We start from the raw sequence: 20,471 nt of genomic DNA, 5'->3' as shown, positions 1-20,471 counted from the left end.
CGACATTTACCAGGAAGCCTGATGAGTTGTCAAGCAAACAACGAAATCGGCAGCAGAAGCTTCGTTCCAGGAAGGAGGAGTTTTCTGGAGGGATATTTTGAGGATTGTAGTTGACCATGTCTCTGGTGATATCACTGCTGTTCTGCATTCCTGGAAACCGATTGGTTGAGCCAAACAAAAGAGAAACACAATGTTAAAGTAACCAGCTGTGACTCACCCTCATACTAGGTTTATACAATGCTCCATTTAATAAATCTGAACACAGCTCCAAATCCTGCCTTGTTTCCCGTACATACAGTCATAATTCAGTGATGACAAGAAAAGGGATCTACTCATGCACAAAACTTTCAGGGCTGGCACCAACAAGAAAGTCTATGACACCTCTTTGGGAACTCATTGGCACGGCTTGGAAGTCAAGGGATAAGGTAACTACTAACCATCAGCGCCATCGTCTGGGTTAAGAGCAAAGTGTAGTTGCCTTCGAAACATTGCACGGTCGTCTGTATGAATGAGTTCGAATACACTTTGGTGGACCACATCCGACTGTAAGAGAGTGAAAGAAAGCATTAAAAACTTCAAGATTTCTCATAGTTCCTAATGGCACCTTTGATTTTATACGACTCTGCCAATTGGTAGTGTTTTCTACTACCCTGAATGTCTTAACATATTCTCCAACTTTTCCCCAAGTTCCGAAATACCTTCCTTGCAGTTTTAATATTTTTGTGGCATCATAGCAACACGCTTATGGTAACCGAAACCCTACCGCAAGAAAATATGATACAAGTTACCTTTTAATCATAAAATAAATCTACTTTTATCTACAGTTATGGTCTTAAGATCAACTGTCTCCTATTTGAAGATGAAATCTTCTTGGCCACAAATTACCAAAGACTCAAATTCCCTAATCGAAAATTTAGGCGTGCATGTTTTAAAGCACTTACCCCTAAGGGCACTAAGGGTAGTAAGAAAATACTACATAATATCTTTAACGTCTACAATGCTTCTCCTAAAAGCAGATTAAATGGAGATCAAATAAAATCTCTTGATTTGTCATGTCACAAAAAAACCTTCGTATATTTCACATAAGTCTCCATTAGAGTTTCAAAGAGATCCCAAAGTCTGGATAAACAAATCTAAGACTTCACCATGACCTAAAAGATTTCCCTGCGGATTACTCCAGGACCAAATTATTTGAGATAAACCATCCACACTCAACGACTTCCTCATTTGTTTCCACTTTTGCTTTCACTGCAAAATTTAAGAGACATCTAAAACAACACTGATGTTTAAATAAAACATGCGAAACCGCATTACATCTCCCAGGCTATAAAAAGTGCCTCTAAGCAATAACATTCTCCTTTGAAGTTTAGATATGTACATATTGTATAAAAAAAGCATATGGCCCCCTCTGGGGGTTCGGCATATTAACTGCATCTTGTCTTTATTTTCTGTGGAGTTTGGTCTGTCCCCCCCCTCTCTCTCTCTCTCTCTCTCTCTCTCTCTCTATGGCCCCAGAGAGAACCAGATCCTCAGCAGGCCAATGAAAACAGAGCTTCTGTTGAGCGCTTGCTGTCTGTGTGCACTATTACTGGAGGCTGTCAGGGTGTGGGATGAGAAGCAGAACTCAAAACCAGACAGGGTTTAGAAAACATCATGACTACTTGCACAAACACACGTACATTTAAAAGTTAATGAGGGCACACTGGGATGGGCGTAGAAAGAGGAGATATATATGAATTGCTCAAAAATATGTATACACCTCTCTTCTATATTTAAACATACATATCTGTAAAACTGTGCAGATATATAGTATGTATACACACACATTTGCACTAAAGAACAGTGTGCACAACAATTCATGTCACACGTGTGAGGTGAAACTAAACCTACATTTTTTGTGCATTAAAATGAACATGCATTAAACAGATTTGCAGGCACGCACAGACACACAACCACACTATATTCATGTATGAACACACAAAGCACGGATCTTATTCACATACCACATATCTAAATACACAGTAAATCTGTAAATATACACACCTTTATGTACATATTGTATGTAATGTACTTAGAACTGAACTTTTTTGTGTTTGGAGTGAGAATGTGTATTTGATTACACTTTGCATTACAGTCTAAATGCTGTTATTGTTATTGTATATAATATTACTATTGTGGATTTGATCTATAGCATACATACAATCTTTACATTCAAAACTCAAAGACCACCCTGGAGAAACACATATATACAAACATACATACTTCCTTAGTACTAGCTGCGGTTTGTGCACACTTCTACACACACATGTGAGCAGGTTTTTCAGGTTTTTTAATGAAGCATCCAAACATTCAATTTGCCTCGCTTTGATGTTCTTTTTCTAAGCTTCACCTCTTCTATAAACAAAACCTAACTTCCGTCAGATACGATCTCACATCGGCGGCTGACGGGGAAAAATAAAAAAGCACTTTATCGCCAGGCATTTGCAAATATTATCTTACATAAATTTGAATAAGCCATTGAGAAAGAAAACCGAAGGGCAAGACTTGTGTTGCGAACTTGTTAATTATTAAAAGACTAAATCATCACCCAGACGACATTTTTATTGTTCAGTAGTTGCTCTTTCAAAGCTTTTGAGACTTACTAGAGGTCTCAGTTATGTTTCATTTATCATTTAAGCATTAACTATAATACAGTTATTTCCACTAATACGAAAACAGAAAACAAAAATACTCAATTTAGACAATAGTGAAAATGTACATGCTAATTATAAGAAATGCATATAGAATAGGTTAAATAATCTGGTCTGAAAAGCATTTAATTTAAAGTACTAAAAATTAAATTTATTAAAAAAATGTTGACAGTTGCAAACTTCGATGTTAAGTTAAACATTAGAAGCACGAGATCTCCAGGTGTTCTCTATGTAGTCTCACTGCTGTCTAGGAAAACAATCGAGAGATTACATCTCATTTTTTTAGCTTTCTTATTGGCGCCGATGCCAAGGTTGAACAGTAACCAAACACCTTCACAAATAAGTAATAGAATCTCTGGCTCGCACTAGCACTTTCTCATAACTTAATTTTAAACTTTAGTTACGAAACTGTCCCAACAATATTGGGGCCCACAAAATTATCCAGATGACGGGAGACCTGAATAACTGCACACAACGTTACTTTGCGTTCAAAGTTTGAAAAAGCGAATAATCTTCCTTCAGGGTGAGGAAATTCACGAGCATGTCGAGTACTTCAATCGACATGAAGAATGACACAAATGTTCTCAGAACGATGACTATGTTGAAATTCAATTGCCAATCACATGAAAGGCAGTAAAATTGCTTGGTGGCATTTTAACTTTGGGCGGGTAATGAAAACAAAATTGAAAACAATTGCACACATATAAACAAAAGCCAAGTGACCACCTGGTGTTATCTTTAATCTATAACCTAATCATAACATCTGCCTGCCCTGTTTATATAAATCAGTAGGCCCAGATGTTTTTTTTTTGCGTTATTTGCACTGATTTGACGGAATATCTGAAGAATAGAGTTAAATACAGTAATGAAGGCTGAATAGAGAGAAAATATTTAGAAATTAAAAATGCAAGAGAGTTCAATTCCACTGCATTTCCTATTGCTTTATCAATAAACGTAATTAAACAAAAGGGGAACAGCAAATGAATAGAATTGTAGACTACTCACCTGATGAAAGCCCAGGTAGTCCTGTATAGTTGGAGAGGCGTAGAATGCATAACCTTCTGCTGTGACCACCATAACAAAGCCATTAAGAGCCTGAGAATGAAGAAAGTACATTAGTAAAATTTTAATAGAAATTGTGACTCAAAATCCAAAATGTAATTTTTGCTCATTGAACAATGTGGATGTCGCTTTGGATGTGCAATAGTTATTATTTTATGAAAAGATGGGGAGTTAAATCACTGAAAATAGTGAATAACATTTGGCTGGTAATGTGATATCAACAAGGCGGTCATAATGACGCGAACCATTCTATATAAAACACACAAAAAACTGTAAGACGACAGGATTTATGTATTATTCATTTCTTTAGGGGCACACACTGAGATTGTGTAATGGTTGTGTGGTTGGGTATATACAACAAACAACCACAATTAACGTTAGCTTCAGTTTGTTTTAGGCAAAGCCCGGTGGATTAGATAGTGTTAAAGACTGGAGACGAGTGGAGGTGGGAGTTGAAGGGACCATTTTTTCCCTTTTTTCTCGGTAAACATCCCATGTAATTAGCCAGGCTTTTGTTAAAGTGTCGAACATGACAACAGACGGGGAGAATATCGCCTCTAGTCACGCACAGGAACCGACAGCGCTCAAACAATAGAGAGAGAGCGATAAAGAGAGAGAGAGAGAGAGCAACGTGAATAAAAATGAAACTCACAATATTTGTAAGTGCAACGCAACATGTGATATGGGTTTACAGTAAAAGATAACATTGCTCAACTCTGGAGAATCTGGATTGCTCAAACTTCATTCCACTTCACCAAGCATGACAACAGCTAAAATAAACTAAATGTCAACCAAATGTTTTTTCTTCTTAATAACTTACAAACGTGTTTCACTTGACTGTGCAGAAATGTTTTTTATGGCTGATTTTGATTATTTATTAGCTACGCTTGCTAAATTTTTAATCTTCATAAAACTTATTATTCAGTTATGGACATGCATAAAACCTTATTCACCGTATGCACCTTTTTATGGAAACTTGTGTTTCCTGTCTGCAACATTTGCATGCGTATGAATGTAAGTCAATGGAACAAAAAGTCTAGTGTGACCACGGAATTACCCTCTCGAGGAATAAGGTAAGACCAAAACACCGGTGTAACCTAAAGCTATTTAAACTACCATAAGACGATTTGCTGGTCTTTGGCAGCTGGTCTTTCATCCTGACCTGCTACAAAGTGACCGAACACCTCTAAAATCAGCCAAAAGGCCAGTCAAACTGGGCGACCGTCTAAAACCATCAGACTTGCTTAGACTTGCTCAAGCTGTTTATTCAGCAGCGTGGCGTGGCAAAGACGAAAACACTAGAACGGCCTTCCAGTAGACGATTTTTATCTTGCACATGCACGGACACACAAAGAACTGGGCCACTTTGAGTGGAAAATGAGGTGTAGGGTGTTTATAGAAGGCATTAAAGTTGAGACAGGTGTGGTGTGTGTAAACAAGTGGGTAGTTCTATATAAGTGCAAGGATAATATGTCAATTGTGGTGGATTTAAGCGTTGTATGGGGTACATTGTGTGCGTTACCTGCAACAGCAGATCCCCTTCTGAGAAACTGACACCGTCCAGACTGGTCACCGAACGATCGCCAAGCCATCCACCTGCTGTCTCTCTGATTGTAGCTGTAGAAGAAAAAGAGAGAAAATAAGAATGGGTCCATATGCAGGTCCAATAACCCACAGGATAAACAACCAATATATTTTTCTTTCTTTTGGGCAAGCAGTGAGCCATTTCTTCAATGTTTATTCTAAAAAATTCTGGTAGAAACCATGACTAACATGATCAAAGTGTCTTGCCACATTGGTTCAATTTAACATTTTTTCAATCGATGTCAAACACTTTTCACTTACTATCGTCAAAATGTACCAAGCAAGAATGCGTTTGAACATTACAGTCAAATTTATAAGGTGCTAGCCAGTGAAACAATGTGTTCACATTAGCTCAGGCTTCCAAATATCAAAAGTATATTGGGGCTTAACAGTATTGTTTGGATACATGCAGCTCTTTTACTGGACATAAATACAGCGTACCATTCAAGTAAAATCAGGCAAAATTGTGGGTAAATTGAGCTTAAACTCTCACACCAAGGTAAAATTTGAGATAAATTCTGATATAGAGCTAAAATCTTAAGTAAACTCTAACACAGAGGTCAAATCTGAGGTAAACTGCCACTGAGCAAAAACATCTGAGGTAAACTCTGATATGGAGCTAAAATCTAAGGTCAACACTGACATTAAGCTAAAATCTGAGGAAAACTCTGACGCTGAGCTCAAATATGAGGGAAATACAGACACAAAGCTAAAATCTGAGATGAACTCCGACATTAGGCTAAAATCTTAAGGGTAAAATACACTACAAGACTTTTGCTCAGATTTTGCCCAGATTTTGCATGATGTCTAATTAAAAAAAATCTGTTCAGATTTTAAAAGTCTTATAGTGTATTCCAGCCATTCGGTAAACGCCGAGCTCAAATCTAAGGTAAACTCTGATGTGATATTTGAATTAAACATTCCCACCGAGGTAAACTCTGAGCTCACTTAAAACTCAGCGCTCGCCTGACTGGAAAAAAGGAGACTTGTGGAAGAGTCTTCTCATTCCTGAGAGAGAGAGAAAGAAATTCCAACACTTTCACACCACACACATTTTCGGTCCAACTAAAACCGTCTAAACATGCACACACACAAACACATCAACGCTCTCACTTCACACACCGCAATTTTCCAGCTTTGCCACATCGTCTGTTTTATGTATGAGAAAAACAAATGACGAAGTTGTCTACAAGGGCCTAGCTTTACCTCACTACTGTACAAATGAAGCTCAGCTGACATCATTGACAAACATCGCTAAACGATTTCCAGTAATAGTTCCAACTTCTTCATCGCTTTGGCTCAGCTTTATTCCATTCAAGTAACGTGGAAATGTGCATTTCCTAATTCTAAATACTAAAGCAGCAATTAACTAACTGATAAATCACTCCGCTCATGTTTTCCATCAAGTCATGTGTTCAGTTATACTTCGGATGGTTTTTTTTTGGCTAGCTCCAGGCTAACGTTGAGTTAACATAAGCCAGTGGGTGCGGCTCGCAAAGCCATTTCCTTTCTGACCAGCGCAGATGCTGTGCTATTTCTAGACCTTATCAAATGCTGTCTATCTCAACCCTCCGAGGAAAAAAAAAAAGAGTGGAGAGAACAACGTTTTGCTGCTAGGGACCAAAAATATCTCCCCACAGGACGCAGATGTTGAGAGATTACTTAGCGGGGGGAAACGCAGAGACAAACCAAACCACTTTAAATGGACTTGCTCATCATACTGGCAGTTTAAATTGCAGACGAACGAAAAAAGAACGAAAAAGGAAGGGAGAAAGACGGCGACAGAAAGTTCTGTTGATCGCCACAGATCCTGACAGAGAAGAAAATGGCGGTGTAATACAAACTCTGACCACAAGAAATAACTACAGTATAGACATCATAAGGCAGAGACAGAGAACAAGATATTTGATGAGAAAAACAGACAAAACATATAGGCTAAATTACCACTTCGCCGCTAGCATTGTCATCGCTAGAGCTCTGATGCTAAAGAGAGAAAGAGAGGGTGCCGACACAAAACAAGGCAGCTGGTAAGGAGCCTCTAAGTCTACCAACATACACAAAACTCCACAGGAAAACACAAACTCATCGAAAGAACTACACACAAACGAGTGTGTGTTGGTTTAGCTTGAGCAGAACACTATCCAGCGGTCTGGATGTTTCCTGGCACGCAAGTCCGTCGAGCGCTGGCAGACCGTTGGCCACCTCCGTATTTAAAACGCCAGCCTTTCATAAAAATATCTGGCCTGTTATTAAAGATGGAGCATGTGGAACATCCATGTAATCACGATCCACCTCTTCCTCATGGATCACGCCGTCCTCCCTGACCCTTCCAGGGAAGTATGACGGAAATGAGGTCCGGGCAGAGCGGTCGCAATCGGGAAAACACGAAACACAACACACATGCTAATACACGCACAAAGGCAAAATCTGAACCGCCAATCAATTACTGTCTGTTCATCTGCCATCGCTGTAATTCAACACACATGGCCTCTCAATGAAACCACAGGGAGCGCTCACTTTCACCATTTCTTTTTAACGTTTGTGGCGAATTGGGGATCTCGACCGCAACATCTAAACCCTTTCCGTACCACTTCTGTGTGCCACTGAAGAAACCGGGAGACATGGTGTGGATGGTGATCAGGTACAGGGTGAACTTTTCTAATAGGGGTCAAGGAACTGCCTGAAATGTTTGATGTGAGGCCCAACGACTCCCACACGATGAGCTCATATTTGATCTGTATCCTTTATCTTTTCTGTTCTGTTCTGTTCAGTTGTTATGATTTATGATTTGCAAGAGAAATTTCACTGAAACGGTATTCGCAACTCATTTATTGTCATTCTTTAGCTTCTATACTGAAGGTTTAAGGACGTCTTTAAAGAAAAAAGAAAAGTTATGTCATCATTTATTCACCCTCATGTTGTTCAAAACCTGTACATGATTTTTTCTTCAGTGGAACACAAAATATGTCCAATGTTTGAACAATGTTGTTCAAAACATCATCTTTTTGTGTTCTGAAGAAGTGGGTGAATAAATGATTGAATGGTTTAGATGAACCGTCCCTTTAAATGAACACAAACAGCATTGAACAGTGTTAACTATTGGCAATCAGTAGCCTAAAACAACAACAATAGCCAGAACCACAAACGTTCTGGAAATAGTTTCAAAAAAATGTGCTATGAGTAAACACTCCGTGTCCTTAAAAGTTTTGTTTACTAAGAAGAAGATAAAGGGAAATTCAAAGTTTCCTGTCACCCGGTATCAGAAACATCTCCACCGACTCGTGCTTAAATGTGAATGTTGCTACAGTTTCATTTCGCCTTGAGCAATCGGTAATATATACATAAATACGAAGGCATTTTAAGATATCACACATAACCAAATCAGCAAAACAATCAACATTTGTTTACTTTTGTAAACGGTAAAGAACGATTAGTTTTCAGTGTCTGGATAATGTCCACCGCCAAAGTGAAGGGAGGCTGTGTGTTCCTCAGGGTTTAAAAGAGTGAGAAATTAAGAGAGAGCGAGAAAGACACGGAGAGAGATAGAGGAAAACCCACTGGGCTCTCGGTTGGCTTGTGGTTTAATAACCTCGCGTGCTGAGCATGACAGAATCCTTGACAGCACCTGAACCCTATTAGCTAACAAACTGGACCACTTCCCAGGCATTTTCTTACTAACCCTTTTTTTCACTCCCTTGACGCTATAAATGTTGGTCTGTAACAGCTATAATCGCTCTCTCTTTCCCTCGCTTAAAGAAAATCGAAATTTAAAAAACAAAAAATTTGACTAAAATGTGAAACGTTATACACACGTTGTTGACATTACACAAACATACTCAACGACGAATGCCACTTTATTCATCGCAGGGAACATAAGCGTAACTTGTTTTTTAAAACAAACATTCTTCATGCGTGGACGAACACACAGCTAACCTTAACATGCTCCTGTCAGGTATCAACATTGCTTGATCTCTGTTTTAACACCGTACCGCATGCTTCGTGTAAATTTTCTGGAATTTTTGGAAACGCTGCCAGGTTATTTTTGTTTGCAGGTAAAGCGTGATTATACAGTGAACGTAGTCGACAAATTTCGTTTAACATGATTTCCTAACAGCCGTCATAGCTTTTGCGTGACATTTTTTAAACATCATAAAATTACGACAAAAACATGAGCACACACACACAGACAATACCCACCCACAGGGATATTAAACTCCCTTGCTGAATTGAGCCATTGTTTCCATTTTTTTACATCGTCAAGGAAAACCTTGACTCTGATTTTCAACATACTCTCTTCTCTCCGTGGTGGGGGACAGGTTAAGACTTGAAGAAACGAGGAGAAGATGTAGAATGGTGGTATCAGTGTTTGTGTTATCTCTCTCTCTCTCTCTCTCTCTCTCTCTCTCTCTCTCACACACACACCCACACGCGCACGCACGCACGCACACGCACACACACACACACACACACACACACACACACACACACACACGAGCGGTGCTATATGAAAAGCTGCACCGTGATACATTTCAAGGTATGTGTGCCCGAAACTCACATGTGATAATACCGTCTGTTTCCCTGAAAGAATTATGAAAGGTCAGGACCTGTGTATATACAGTATGTGTTTACGTGACCCTGATGTCCTCTTGACACAATCCTGACCTGACATCTTAACCAACTCTCATTACCAAAAGATACCTTTATAGTCTAACAGTGAAAATGTTTACGTTTTTGGTTGAGCTCCCTTTTCAAGTTGATGTGCATGCTTTTGCTTGTCATAAATATGCTCATATGTCTTTCATAATGGCATTAAAAGTTATCAGATACTGGTAGAAATAATTAGAATAATATTCAATAAATGCATAGTATAGTACAGTACAGTACAGTACAGTACAGCATACAGTAATGTATTCTATTGTTGGTTTTTATAGTTATATATATATATATATATATATTTATAGTTAGTATAAATGTATAGTATATGTATAGTCTAAACTTTGTATAGTACAAGCATAGGGCAGCACAGTACCGTACCGTAAAATACGGTATACCATTGTTGTTTGTACAGTTGTAATTGCAAAACTGTTCTTTCAAAACTCAATGAGCAATAAACAAATGTTCTTCGACATGTCACACTTTTGTTGCCGTATTGTCATTTTTCACATTGACAGATCAACAGTGAGCGAGTCAAGAGTGTTGTGAGAGCAGAGGAGAGTCATGCAAATGAGAGCGAGAAAAACCGAGCCGCTGGGGGATGGGGGATCATGAGACTTTTTGTACAACTGCTTCACTGTTTACTTAGTCTGCTTCCTGTCAGGCAAAAGCATTAAACTTGAGCCGGCCCTCTTTGTCAGAGGGTGGACTGGACCTGAGGTATCAGAGTCCACAGATCCTGGGTCATACTTGGATTACAGCTCATTAAAATATCTCCAAACAGCCTTAAACATCCACAATAATCTGTCTCTCACTCCATCAACCGTGACCTCCGCTCACACCCACGCAAACAGATCTGACCTTGACCCCCCGAAAGGAGCGAGGTCCAGCGGAGACGTCGCACAGTTTACATTCTGTCGTTGTGTGTTTGTGCATGTGTGGGAGCTTTCTGTTTAAAATGCTCAACTCGCTGTAACAAAGTGCAGGCCGGGTGTAAACTGACCGGGAGTACGAACAGCCGCTGACCTGAACGATACAGCACACACGGCCATTACTCAAGTCCGTACGTAAACACTGAGCTGTGCGCAGTTAACATCATTAGCATTGTATGCCTGGACAACACGGTTATTACCGAGGCGACATCTCATTTTAAGCAGAGGCACTAAAATTATTAACTGAACATAAACTAAACAAAAATGTAATTAAAAAAAAAAAACTTATACAGCAGTATAAAAATTAAACAAACGGATAATAAAATGACGAAAACACATTTTGTAACGAAATGACAAAAAATTAAACGAAAACGTACAATATAAAAATAAAATCGAATAACTAAAACTAAAACTAAAAACAATACTACAGTAGTTCTGATGCATAAAACTTAAAATGTGTTTCTGAGGTCACATAATTTAGCGAATTTCTTACGACAGTACCAACGGTTTCAGACAAACCCGCCCATAAGCATCACACACAAACACAACGAACAATGGCTGGTTGTTTGAATGCTGGTCAGATGGTGTCTTCCTGTCTAAATGGGTGTGGTCCTCAAAGAGCTACAACACAGACACGATTATATGCAGACGCCTCACTAGAGAAGTGAAAGATGTGGCGTTAAATGACTAGAAAAAGCAGAAGCTTGTGAGACCAAAATGTGCACAAGTCAGCCAGGTCATCAACCTCCTTGACCCAGTCGAGATGATCAGACCCAGACCTTCGACGCAGACTTACACAGTTTAACTGAGGTACTGACTTGTTTGTCCTGAGGTCAGGTTGGGATATGTCAGGGCAATCTGTTCAGAAGTTCAACAGAGTGCGTCCGTAATAAAGGTCGACAGAGTTCACCCAGTGGCTTGATGTACCAAAAACCGTGTTCGTTTCCATTCGTGTGAGAGAACGGCCTGAGGGCCGTCGAAACGCCGCCATAACAGAGTCAAGGAGGAAACGTTTTTGTGTGTAAAATGGAAAGGGGCGACGTTCTTCCATCCAAAGGTTTTAGAGTGACTCGGCAACATTCAGAGCACATCCTGAGATTTGTTCGTGGCTATTACGTCGATAAAGCCGACTGGACAATGACTGGAGACGTGGAACCAAAAATAATTATTTTCTTTCCGTTTGTTGAAAAAAAAAAACACTGATAAAAACGTTTAAGGTTTTAACTTAAGGTTTTATCATATCTGCACCAAAAATGGAGACTCTAAAGTATGTCTTTCATTAAAAAAAACATGGGAAGAATGGAAGTCATATTTTTTTAACAATCCAGCCAAATCAAAGTTAATAAAATCAACATCTGTATATCTCATTCACTTTAAAATGCGTCACATTACGGAAGTAAATTTGCTGTGAATGCGTTCTAACATCGACTGTAAAGAATTTCCAAAAACGACCAGGTGGATATTTCTTCAAGTACAAATCCAAAGTGACGTCAAAAATCACCGCCTACAACAAAACCATCTGTTTATATAATCCAAGCTATAAAGTTTTTCTAGCGCTACACGTCTGTTACGTCGGCCTAATTATGTCTTGGGTGATGTGGACAGGCATTGCTGGAGGTAAGTTTACATGTCAGGATCGTAATGAACGGCCATATTACATTTAGAAGTCGAAGCCAAAGCCAACATCAAACCAACACAACGGGCGAGAGAACAAAACAGGACAAGCTTCAGCCTGTATATGCGAGAGTCTGTAGAGAGAGAAAGAGAGTGAGATGGACAGATATTTCATTGGGAAGAAGCCAGCCGCTCTGTCGTGCATCGGTCCTATTTTTTTGGAAACTCAACAATACAGTCTTTCCCATCTCCCCCGTTTCCCTCTCGTTTTCCAACGAAAGATTTGACGCAGGTGAGTCAGGTCTTGTTTTTGGCTCAGAGCTCAACAATAAGGAGTTTTGTGTCCAAAGTAATACAGTACTTGGCCCGATCTTTTCTGTTGCTCATGTTTCATATCTCAAACGTTTAGTTTTATGTGATAAAAAGTTTAAAAAAAACGCAGTTTTTTGTATGGGGCAGATAAAAATATTCACAGGGCAAGTAAAAAACGGAACTCCCGGCCCAACTAGACCAGCAGAACACATTCTCTTTGCCGCGTCCTCTAACTGTTGCGTTCTCCCCATTTTTTTCATGGCGTCCGATAAGCCGTCGCATTTTTCACTTTGAACGTTGTCGTCCTGGCAGGAGTTGAATCAACCGGACCAGCTATTTTCTACTGTAAATCACCTCGTGGCACGAAAGACCGAGAGATAAAGAGAGAGAGAGCGCGCGATTACAGCCAGAAACCTTCCCTAGCTTTCCCCCCTCTCGAAATCCGCTTGACCACACGCTGAAATGGAAAATGCAGCTGAAATGCGAGCTCCCCCTTTTCTTGGCAGTTTTGCTCGCCGCTTGTTTCCCTGCTGCTCTTAATTACCGAACTCCATATCCTTGTGTAACTGAACCCTTCTCTCCCAGACCCCCTTCCTCCCGCTCCTCCTCTCCCTCCCTTAATCTGCTCTCCTCGTTCGCTCGATGCTGTCTGGCCCAAAAACTTCCAGGGTTGAAAGTTCGCACGCTTGCTGTACACGCAAGGCCTGGGCTCCGGTGAGTTATCACTCAGCACTTTTATACACACATATTGCCCGGCTCCATTCTCAAAAAGCGGTAAATTCCAGCCTGCAGAAACACACAATCCCGGCCAACACACACACTTGTACACACGCACCATGTTAAGCATGGCTGCAACCCTGCAGCTGCCCGCCAGGTAAACACACAAAGCAGCTCATTGTTGCAAACGCTGGCCTGGTAAGGTAGAAAAAGAAAGGACAAAAACGACATCATTCCATCCTTCACCTAGATGTCTGTCAACTGCCCCTTTCTGTTTTTTTTAAACACTGAATAGGTCAACCACCTCTTCATTATCTTTGGCAGTCATTTTTTACAACAAGCACATCCTGTTGCTTAACTGGTAAAGCATGGCGCAAGCAACACAAACGTCATGGGTTTGATCCCATGGAAACACACATACTGACGCGTATATGAATGTACGTAACTTTGGATAAAATGATCTGCCAAGTGAAAAGATACAATAGATAAAACTACAAAGTGACTCAATTTTGTTTTACAATGATTTATCTGTACATTTATTTGCGAAAATCCACATTATTTTGTAAAGCAGGTAAGTTTAAGACGTTGTGATTCATTTGAAATACCCTCCCCCTTTCCTTGGTGTTTCCCAACCGTTTCCCGGCCAAGCGTGTGACTTCGCCAGGCAAATTCGCCCACGGTTCCTTTAAAAACCAAACAATAACTTTAAACAAACATCATCTCGGATAAACAAGGAAAAAGGGATTGTTATATGATCGTACAATGCATGAAAGGAACATTTGGATTGGGAGTTCAGTTGGTTCATTCGGAAGGCATTCTTGCTATTACATTGATGTCAGAAGCTTAAAAACTAAATGATTTCCATCCACAAAAAGTGACGAGAAATTCCACTGACAGGTGCCAAAAACCATGTTGAGATCGTCAGCGTGCCCCAAAGACACGTAAATGTTTCCCTTCATTAAGGAATCAATCCACCCATCTTTTAAAACCAAAATTCTCTAAAAGTAACCTCTCTCTCAACTGCTCTCGTTTCCTCCCCGTCTAAATAAACTCTTAACACGCAACGCTACTGGCAATAAAGCCCCCGCTCAGGGGCATCTGCCAAGCGCTGTCGCTCATCAGAGCAAATGGAGAGAGAAAGCTACACACAAAACTTGGGAGACGATAGCGGCGCACAATCAAGCTCATGCTGTTTGGGTCTTTTTAGACAATTTACGTTTCACGCACGCACGTTCCCACAAACCGACTTGATGTTTTCTACATGGCTCTCTCGTGTAGCAGAGCCTTGAGAACATGTGTATTTTGTGTATGTGTGGGTGTGGTTTGGTGGGCCTCGGGCTGGTGAAAGCTACCCTGGTAAGGACGTTTTGCTAACCGCAAAGTTGCAAAGCAGCTTGGATCCTGACGTCTGGCGCACAGTCACACACCCAGAGTTCCTCAGTGTAATTCAAAAAGCTGTGGCAACGCCTCTGGGAAGTTTCTGGAGATCGACAGTGGCGCACCGAGCCTGGACGCGGTTGGCATACCAAAGCGTCTTGGATTATTACATATAAACCAAAGCGATGCAAAACAGGTCGCTTTTTAAATATACGGTGTATTTTTGCCGTATTCCACAAGTAACTTGCTTCCTTTCACAACCACGAACACAAATCAGAAGAGCGAGTAAGGTGACAACAAAAATACATACAAAATTTTAGAGGGTCATCTGACTCAATGTTGATTTCAGACACAAAAGACTAAAACAGAAAATGAAAAAATAATAAATACAAGTAAATAGCATTATGATTTAATTGTATCTATTACACATATATAAATAATGTATCTATTTTATTTATATAAATAATAAATAATCGTATATTAATTATATACAAATAAAATATAAATAAAGCAACATAATAATATAAATAACTCAACAAAATATATGATAATATTTTGATATAATATCATTTATTAATATAAAATAAATTATATTTAGAGCAAAAATATATATATAAAAATGCATATTAACTATAAAAGAGGTACAAGTTTTTTTCTTTTTTCTTAGGACCCGCACAGTCCAAACTCCTACATGATCACACAACAAAAAAATACCACTATCGATGACATCATAATCTTACTGTCCCATTGCGAGCTGTATTTTCCCACTGTAATGGTTGCCATGTAACCCGTGAGGGTTTGTTGCTAGGTTACCAGCGATACAGATGCCACTGATCGTCAGTTAGATACAGGCCGCCTCCAGCGGCAGATGGGAAACTCGAGCGTGACGTCAGGTTTTCGCTGCACAGCGGAGAGGAGTTCCTAGAAACAAGGTCTCGTGTGTGGGCTGGGGTTAAGGGTTTGCGTTTGATGTGTGCGGCTTTAGATGTCACTAGGAACGTGTGTGTGTGTCACTCTGAAACCATCGGTGAGGACGAGGTTGGCGAGGTTGTGCTGATGAGACCAAATCGGGCACTGGTTTTGTGAGCGTGTGTCTGAACAACGATACCATTAGAGGAAGTGGCGTTCAGTGGAAGTAAAAGTGCCAGTGTGAGGCGAGACATGAGCCACGTGACTCGGGTACCACCACTGAAAGTAAGCGCCCAGACCGCAAAGGGTGCCAGGGGTTTCCCCTTGTGTGGCACTTTGCAGTTGCAAATGACGGCAACAAAACACAAACAGACAAACTTGCCAAATCTGTACGTAAAAGTAACAAATACATTCAAACATGCACGCTTGCTCAAAAAACATGCTGCTAACAACAGTGGCATAATGACCGTCCCTTCAAACTCCCCTGAGTGATGCAACTAAACCTAAGTAGGTCTCTATGGCAACCGGCCTTAGCAACACTGCAGGTTTACCTGTTAAAACAAACCTCTGGGCGCCTTTACTAACACACACATGCATATACAGAATAGCACACACACCTGCTCATCGTACAACACAAGGTCATGTATTTACATTCATTCACCGGCTCTAATTTGAATAAAGCAGTTACGTGGATAACATACGGCTAATAAACATAATCACAGACTTATTTCAAACTGCAATTTCAACACGATTCAAATATGTTACAACATTAAAAAAGGTCTGCACTACGCAGCATTTACAGTAAATGCATTTTACAGTAATTTCCAAAATAATAATAATACAAAAATGATAAAGACAAAATATGCTACTAAATATATACGCTATGCACTATGCAGTATTTAAAAGCATTTATAGTAATTGACATAAACATAAACATAATAATAATAAATACAAAATATGTTACTAAATATAAAAAGGCAATGTACTATGCAGTATTTAAATGTGTTTTACAGTAATTTGTAAAATGCATTTAAAATGTTTTAAAAGCTATGCACCATGCAGTATTTAAATGCATTTTACAATCATTAAAAATAAATAATAACAACAACAACAATATACCATGCTAAAGCTAATATAAACACAAAATAAACCATTAGGGTTTAAGCTCTCGACAAAAAATTATGCCAAAATAACAAAGAACGAAGACAAAAAAACACTCACTGCTCTTCACGGATTAAATTTTAACTTAAGGTTAAATCAAAATGATATTTAATACAGTGAAGACTATAAAGTATTTACATTATTTAATTTCTGTACCTGATAACTACTATTATTAGCCCAACCTAAAACACCTGAAATGCACTGATTATTTGTATGTTTGCTTTATTACATTTATCTGTGCCATTGTATATACTTTGATTGCTTGGTCTTATTGTATTACTTACCGATTAGTTGTCTTCAACAATATTTGAAATTTTGAGTTATAGGCTAAGTTATAGGCTAATAGTTTTATGGTGTCATACCCTTATTTATTAAGATTACATAGGTAAAAAACAACAAACAAATAACTAGATATTATTGAATACTTTTGGCAGCGCCAGTAAAAATTGGAATCACTTGCCCGACCGGGTCAGTAAAAAAGTCCTTAGCGTTGAGCCCTGAATATGATACACAATACTGGATTTACAGTTACGATATTTGTAAATAAATGTAAAAATATGAAACTGACACTCAGATGACAGATTTCCCCCCAAAACATTAATAATTTTTAGTAACATTTGTTTTGTTTAATTTAAAAGTTTAATTCAACCATTTTTATGTAAACTAAATGGATCAGTTTCATAGTCCAATAAAGGCAAAAATGCCTCTACATTTACCTATATGAAAAATTTAATATACTATGCTAATATAAAAGTGATTTTGCAACACATTTTTAAAGTGTAAAATACTCTAATATGATTATACACTCAAGGTCCAGACATTTAAAAATTGTGCTAAAATGAACACTTTCCATGTAAACGTGTCCAAACTCATAATGCTGTCATCTTCTATAGTGCTAGCTTTATATTTCTTTTTTTGTTTCTTTACTGTACCAAATGCAGCTGTAAACAGCATGCGTCTGCCACACGTCAGACTGAATGATTCAGCAGCATCTGTTCGTCTGCACAGCAACAACCACCACAGGCGCGTTCACAAGCTCGCCTAGGCATGCGGCCTAGCGCATGTGCGCGCACGCGCAAAGAATTACGCTAAAATTACAGGGTGCAGGCACTGCAGCCTGAGAGTAAAATGCAGCCCTATGACATTCTACTGTGGTAAACTGCGGAATTGTGTGTGAACTTCTCACACACCAGCAAAACAAGGCCGACCCCTCCCTCGACTCAACGCGCCACATTCCTGGCCTGCGTGAAGGTGTGTGCACTTCCACAAATCATTATGAAACACTACATGTAGTGGGTGTAACAATGTTTACATAAAGAAGAGCGACTGGATATGACACGGCTAGAAAGCGTCTGTTCTTTAAGAGGAATGAGGCCTTATTGTTCTAATGAAAGCGAACGGTGACTTCGACGCATCGGCTAAGTTTAGTTTATTACATATCAGTTCACCATGAAGTTGTTTTATTGTGATAAATGGGCTGATACATGTCAGATATAGGGCGCTGTCACTTTATGGCGTTTTTTCGGTCTGTGTAATTTCACGAAGCGTTATCGAGTGTGGCACTCTACTGCTCAGACATTCAAATTTGTGCTTCTGTGGCTTTAAATAACCATACCCATGTAAATATTTGTCTGAAAGAGTGGGTGAAACTCAGAAAGGCCCTACAGTAACCCTTCTCTTAAAGAGCCACTACACGTATAAACGAGGGCTGGGGCGAAATATCGCGATTCACACTATTATACCTGTCAAGGGCCATTATGAAATTGCAAAGGCTTCGATTCTGTGTTTTATGCACAGCTCTTGCGTGAACTACGGCTCTTTGATCAGTAGGAAATACTGCTCGATCTAAAATCACTACGAGATTGAGTCGTTTATAATGTGCCTATGAAAAAGCAACACACGTCAAACATCATCATCATAATAAAATATGCATTATTATCATGAAAATACCTGAAAAGGTTTGAAGAACAGCGTTAGAATATGGCCATTGGCATTTCCTGGAACTACATGCGGAAATTGTACTTATCTGTGGTCCATATATGGAGAGAGCGCCCTATGGCTTTCGGATGTGGCACTGAGCATAAGAATTGCACGATATATCGCCCTAACATAAACAGGCACAATCTTAAAGCGACAGTACACCCAAAAATAGAAATTCTGTCATAATTTATTCAAAACCTGTATATGACTCTTTCTTCTGTGGAATACTGAAGAAGATATTTTGAGAAATGTCTCAGTGGTTTTATGTGCATACAATGCAAGTCAACGGATTCAATGTTGTTTGGTTACTAACGTTTTTCAAAATATCTTTTGTGTTCTGCAGAAGAAAGAAAGTTAATGACTAATGAAAAAACGATATTGGGTCGTTTTGTTGGGTTATTTCTGACGTTCATTGGGTCATTTCTGTAACAACCCAGCCAGTTGGGTTAAAATTGAGCTGCGGGAGCGGTACCACTGCTGATAGACGAGAGGCAAGTTAATATAAATAATACTTATTAAATGTGCGTGTGTGTATATATATATTTATACAAACAAAAAATAAATTTGTTTGTATTGCGTGTTTTTTCATAGCAACACAAACGTACATCTCTGTCGACTGTTTTTATAATCTGCATGACTGTCGATGCCAACACTTGCTTTTATAACCAACCTATTTCAAACGTAGATAAAATTATTTTTTGGGATGTACCCTCACTTTGTTTTTCTTCGTCCGAAACTTTAAAGCCACAATATGGAAGAATTTTGTTATGAAATATCCAAAAATCACTTGCACAGTGTGATATATTTCATGCAGTTGTGTACTTACATTATCCCAAATTTTCTCAAGAATGTGCAAATCCAGAGAAATTCCTATTTAAAATAATGGCCCGTCCCTTGTATTTGTCGCATATCAGTGACTTAATATCCGGTGCTCCGCACTACCCTCAGTTTCCAGTTGTAGAAACTACGGCAACACGCAAATGCGGAAGTGGTTATACAGCATCTGGGACGCAGCATCTGTTGTTCTGTTATTATGGATCACGATTACTCTTTGGCGAGTAAAGGAAACCTAAAAAAGTGTAAACGTAGGCCAAACGAGGCAAGCAGGCTTATGGACAAACGAAGAAATAAAACAAGGATTAATATCGGCGTGGCGTTTTCTAAATGGAGAGAGCTTCGCGACCAACTTGGACTCAACAGAGACTCCGCTCTTGCATGTGTTTTAATAGACAGGTAAGCACATTTTGCACGTGTTGTTTATTTGCATTTTGGAGTATGCCAAGCCTAGTGGTGCTGTTGTTTGGTAGCTTTTGCTTAGGAAGTTTATAATTGTATAAGCTAGACTAGCGTCTGTTCTGTTTATTTATTTATTTGATGCTTGTAAATTTATATTTAATTGCTAGTAACTTTGTGATAAAAGGAAGTACATTAATTAAACAATGGCTACCAAAACTTATTGTATTGGAAATAAAAAATGATA

At 39.1% G+C, this 20,471-nt stretch overlaps 1 protein-coding gene across 1 annotated transcript in view; it reads right to left on the bottom strand.

Moving 5' to 3' along the window:
* Positions 1–20,471, bottom strand: part of ahr2 (aryl hydrocarbon receptor 2) — a 50,930-nt gene that overhangs the window by 8,163 nt on the left and 22,296 nt on the right. The window contains exons 3-6 of the mRNA XM_057325058.1: positions 5,275–5,369; positions 3,696–3,785; positions 438–543; positions 11–150 (exon numbers count right to left, since the gene is read on the bottom strand). Of these exons, the coding sequence (XP_057181041.1) occupies positions 11–150; positions 438–543; positions 3,696–3,785; positions 5,275–5,369 (431 nt within the window). The remainder of the gene's footprint in view (positions 1–10; positions 151–437; positions 544–3,695; positions 3,786–5,274; positions 5,370–20,471) is intronic.

This window comes from Triplophysa rosa, linkage group LG25, assembly GCF_024868665.1.
Source record: "Triplophysa rosa linkage group LG25, Trosa_1v2, whole genome shotgun sequence".
Lineage (NCBI taxonomy): Eukaryota > Metazoa > Chordata > Actinopteri > Cypriniformes > Nemacheilidae > Triplophysa > Triplophysa rosa.
Note: the sequence above shows the minus strand (reverse complement) of the source record. Positions and strands in the feature narration are given on the sequence as shown.